This window comes from Camponotus floridanus, unplaced genomic scaffold (genome assembly GCF_003227725.1).
Source record: "Camponotus floridanus strain SB8 unplaced genomic scaffold, Cflo_v7.5 scaffold27, whole genome shotgun sequence".
NCBI lineage: Eukaryota > Metazoa > Arthropoda > Insecta > Hymenoptera > Formicidae > Camponotus > Camponotus floridanus.
The window spans coordinates 1,262,544-1,267,294 of NW_020229403.1; the positions used below are offsets into that span (position 1 = coordinate 1,262,544).

General features: G+C 24.6%; 1 protein-coding gene across 2 annotated transcripts; it reads left to right on the forward strand.

Moving 5' to 3' along the window:
* The first annotated feature begins 2,340 nt into the window (after positions 1-2,340).
* LOC105252235 (protein Cep78 homolog) lies at positions 2,341-4,355 on the forward strand. Of its 2 annotated transcripts, none has more exons than XM_011259534.3 (4): positions 2,341-2,773; positions 2,950-3,137; positions 3,264-3,647; positions 3,751-4,355. In XM_011259534.3, the coding sequence occupies exons 1-4, from the start codon at positions 2,503-2,505 to the stop codon at positions 4,204-4,206; spliced, it is 1,299 nt and encodes a 432-aa protein (XP_011257836.1). In that variant the 5' UTR covers positions 2,341-2,502; the 3' UTR covers positions 4,207-4,355. The 2 variants fall into 2 exon arrangements, with proteins under 2 accessions (XP_011257836.1, XP_011257837.1); XM_011259535.3 differs by having other exon boundaries at positions 3,754-4,355.
* The last annotated feature ends 396 nt before the right edge of the window (positions 4,356-4,751 follow it).

Genomic DNA, 4,751 nt, shown 5'->3' on the forward strand with positions numbered 1-4,751 from the left:
GTATAATTTATTGCTAAATGCTTTAATGTTTCTACTTCCTTCTGACATATTCTACACAGTTTCTTCTCCTGTTCACGCCGAAATTTATTCCGGAGTTCTTCGTCTCCACATCTAAATCTTACTATAATCTTTTGAAAATCTTTCTGATCTTGTTTTCTTAAAGATTCTGGTATTCCTATCGTGTATAACTCTCTATATCTTATATCATATCTAGAATTTCTTAATTTTATTCTTAGCTTCTGTACTATTTCGAAACCTTCCTCCCTTAATCTTTTAATTTCTATTCCGGACATTCCATTTCTTCCAAAATATATTTCTCTGTCTATTTCCCACCTGTTTTGAGCTTGCCTATTTTTCTCTACTTCCCTAAAACATTCTATCAATATTTTATTGTTCGATTTTTTCCTAATTTTTTTCTTCAAAACAATAGCTCTTTTACCTGTCTATATTCTTAAAAATTGTTTTTTTGTTTTCTTCCCAACAATATAACTTGAAATGTTCCAGTCTAATCCTAGCGTCCATATATTTATCCTAACACCTTTCTATAGTCTCATATTCCTTCCATCCTTAAATCTCTGCTCCATGCATTAAAATACTCTTTACTAAATGATCAAACATTCAGATCCTTCTCCTAAAATCTCATGCGAATTTTCTTTGTCCTATTTCCCATATCTGTTTCATGACACATATAACTTTTTTAACTATTTTTTTAATATGTTAAAGTTATTAATATAAATGATTGTAATTTCTATTTGGAATCCCAAAATAAGAGACTCCCGAGTATATATATACATACATATTAATTATTTTTATTATAATATATTATAGAATATATATTATATTAATAAAATATTATATTTAATATTAATATTATACAATATTAATATTATACTTTTTTTATGAATCAAACTGATTGGAATTTAATAAAATGTACGAAATGAAATTTGAAACATTTCTTTGTTTGACAGTAGGCAAATGTTCGATACTACTATATCGATTTTTTAATGTATTCAGAACAATTTGACATTTTCCTGAAAATATATTTCCAACGAAAATTATATGATATTAAAGTATGAAACTTATGATCAAGTAAAATTATAAATGACATTATGCAAAATTGTAAAGAAAATAATTCTAGTGGGCTATTTGAACAGACATATAAGGTCAGTTTTTATTTTTAAAAATTTTTTTCGAATATATTATCTCTACTTTACAATTTAATACTATTTTAATTTTGTCTGGAATTATTATTAGAGAATTTATTTATAATAACATATATATAAGATTTATATATATCTTTATAATATAAAATCTTAAAATCTTGATAGATAAAATAATATTATATAAAATAAAATAATTTATAAATAATAAATATTAAATTCGTTAAATGAGTAATATACAAATTAATAAGTCGTTTCATTACCTTTATTTAATGTTGCAACTTTATTTTTCTGACGAAACTTGTGATTTTCGATTAAGGTATTATGTCGCGAAAAAAATGTGACGCCTTTACCAATAATATTAATGTATTTGCAAAAAAACTGTTTGCGATTTTGCGTCGAACATATAAGTTTGAAAGATTGGTCACCACTATTGAACAGTATAATGCAAGATCGAAGCCTTTCCAAAATTTGTGTATACAGTCGATGTCACTACAAAAGGATTAAAGAAAAAGTGAACACAGAAGAGAAATTCATGAAATTATGGTAAATCGTAAAAATATAATTAATTATTGAAATCATAAACAAAAATTTTTTGTAAAAAATTTATTTTGATTAACAAATTGTTTTACTAAAACTTGCTTGCAAATAGAGAAATATATAAAAAAAAGTGTAATCGACCAAACTAGCCAGAAAATTGTATTAATAAACAAATTTTCTGGCTAGTTTGGTCGATTACACTTTTTTCAATGATCCTTTGATTATTTGATTAGCGATATTAAGATATTTTATAACTTTTAGAGAAATATATCTTAAAATATACTTTTTTGTTTAATTTAAGTAATATTTAAATTATTTTATCATGTAAAAATGCACAATTTCATAATCAATATGTATCATAACAAATCAGTATTTAAAATTTTTATGATTTTAAGCTTAAATCTTACTTTTCAATAAAAAAACATGTTGCCTTCTATCTGAAATGTAAAATAAAATTATAATGACTAAAAAAATAAATAAACATAATAAGCAATTTTTGAAATACATATATTCTTTGCAAAATAGTTTAATATACTTAATGCCAATGTTTTTATAAAATTTAGTTAGTAAAACATTAAAAATTATGTTTTTTTTATCGAGCAATTTTTTAATTTTAATTTGTTTTTAAATATACGTTATGTAGAATATGTAAATATTTAAAAAATGAAATAAAAAATATTGTGATAATATTTTCCGATACTACTCCCAGTAAGTTTAAGTTTTCAGGTGACATCCAACAAAGAAACGAGATCAAAGGGAAGTTAAAAATAATGCCAATAAACGATGATATGTAAATTTACAAATGGCAAAATGGCAAATGGATTGGCATTTTCACACGTTCAGGAAATACGCGCGAAGGGATCGACAGCAACCGGTTTTGTGTACAAATTTTCCACTACGATGCTTCATCCATTCCATTGCTGTCTGTCTTCGGAATTCGTTGATGATTACCAGTCTCGCACTAGATGGTATCCCTTTGGCAGCTTACTATCTAAGGATTCTGAGTGATGGCTTGGTAAATAATCGAAATCTGCGAAGTTTATCATTGGCCAGATGTCGAATAGGTGATACAGGTTGGTTAATGTAAAATTGTTGTAATTTGTTATTTTTAAATTCTTAGTATACATCAATAAAATAAATTGATTAATTAAATATTTAAAGTATAATTTTCATATATATACATATTTTTATAAATTAATTAAAAAGAAAAGCATAAACACAGCAATATGTATGTCTCTATTTTCCACAGGCTGTTACATATTGTTAGAAAGTTTGCGATATAATTCGAATCTCCATACTTTGGATTTATCATCATGTTGTCTCACTAATAGAAGTGTTATGTATTTGTCATTGTTTTTTAAAAAAAGGAAATCGGATTTGTTGCAAAATGTGGGAAAGGAAGTAACATTACCTCGTGAAAATGTTCGTACAACAATGGTACGTATGAAAAGAAAAATAATGCTCTAATTGAAACAATATGTTTTTACAAATAAATTAATATTTTAATAAATAAGTTACTATTAATATTTAATTTACTATTAAATAATTATATTTATATTTTAGGCGGAAGGACTACAAGTATTGATACTGGATAAAAATTTTAAATTTAGCGACATTGGCTTACGACAATTAACATATATGCTAAAAAATGATATTTGGTTGAAAACATTATGTTTGCGATATTGTGGTATTACTCAACATGGAGGAGAAATTGTGTGGAAGTTCTTACAAACAAATACCGTACTTACACAGATTGATCTCAGAAATAATGAAGTATCCACCGATATACTGCAAAATATTCGCAAAATGCTTAAGAAAAGGAAAAGCAAAAGAGAAAGAATAATGAAAAAAGGATTAAGTTGTGAGCATGTTCCTATGCAATATTTGATTTCAAAAACTGCAGTATCTCAATGTACATTGAAAGAAAATAAATTTTCCAATCAGAATGTAAGTTAAAAATGAGGTGTCGCATTTTAATTAATGGTTAAAAATGTCATGTATTATTTGCTTCATATCATATACAAATATATATATTTCTTTTCTGTTTCAGCAGCTTCAATCGAGACTACAACACAATTGTATTTTACAAATATCACGTTCAATACATGCACAAAAGGTGAAAAGAAAAAATGAAAGAAAATGCAAATTACAAAATATAATAGAAAAAAATCATGTCAAATGGACCAACGCAGATAAATTGAAAAAACGATTGTCTCTTATGATCGAACGTAATCAGAATTTAATAACAATCTTAGAGAATAAAACTGACTTTCTAATAAAAGAAAAAGATAGCCGTTTACGTTTTGAAGAAGCGTGTCATAAAATCCAACCTCAACTCAGAAATCTTAAGAATAAAATTGCTATGCAAAATTCTATTCATTCAAATATGTGTTACGAGAAGCAAGTTTACGCAAATCTACAAAATGCATTTAATGAATTGAAAATATCCATGCAGGGAAAAGTATTAAAGATGGATGAAAGAAATCCTAATAATAAAATCCTCTGATTCAATCCTAAAGAAAAAGCTAGTAGAAATAAAAATCAAAACATTGGTCGTTATAATTAAAGTTAAATTTAAAAAATTGTTTGTCTTCCATACGATATTGTAGAAAAATTCTCATTTCTTTAAAATAAAAATGCAGTTTTAGAGATTATATTCATTTTATGTAAGAATTTTATATGATTATACAATTGTATGTGTAATTTAATTGTTTAATATTGGACACTAAAATATAAATGTACTGTATATAAATAAATATTTACAATTATTATCTCCTGTGTATATATTTTGTAATATCGATTGTATTTAAGATTACGATTGGATTATATGTTTTAATCGTAATAATATATTAAAAAAATTACGGAAATAAATATCTGTCTATATAATTAATACATTAAGAACTATTATGTTTTGTTTATGCAAATAAATATAACTATTTTTATTTCAAAGGAAAAAGAACATTTAATAAGATGTTAGGATATTTTGCAAAATTTTATATTCATATTTGCATTGTATATGTTTCTTTTCTTTATATTTTATTAAATATAAAT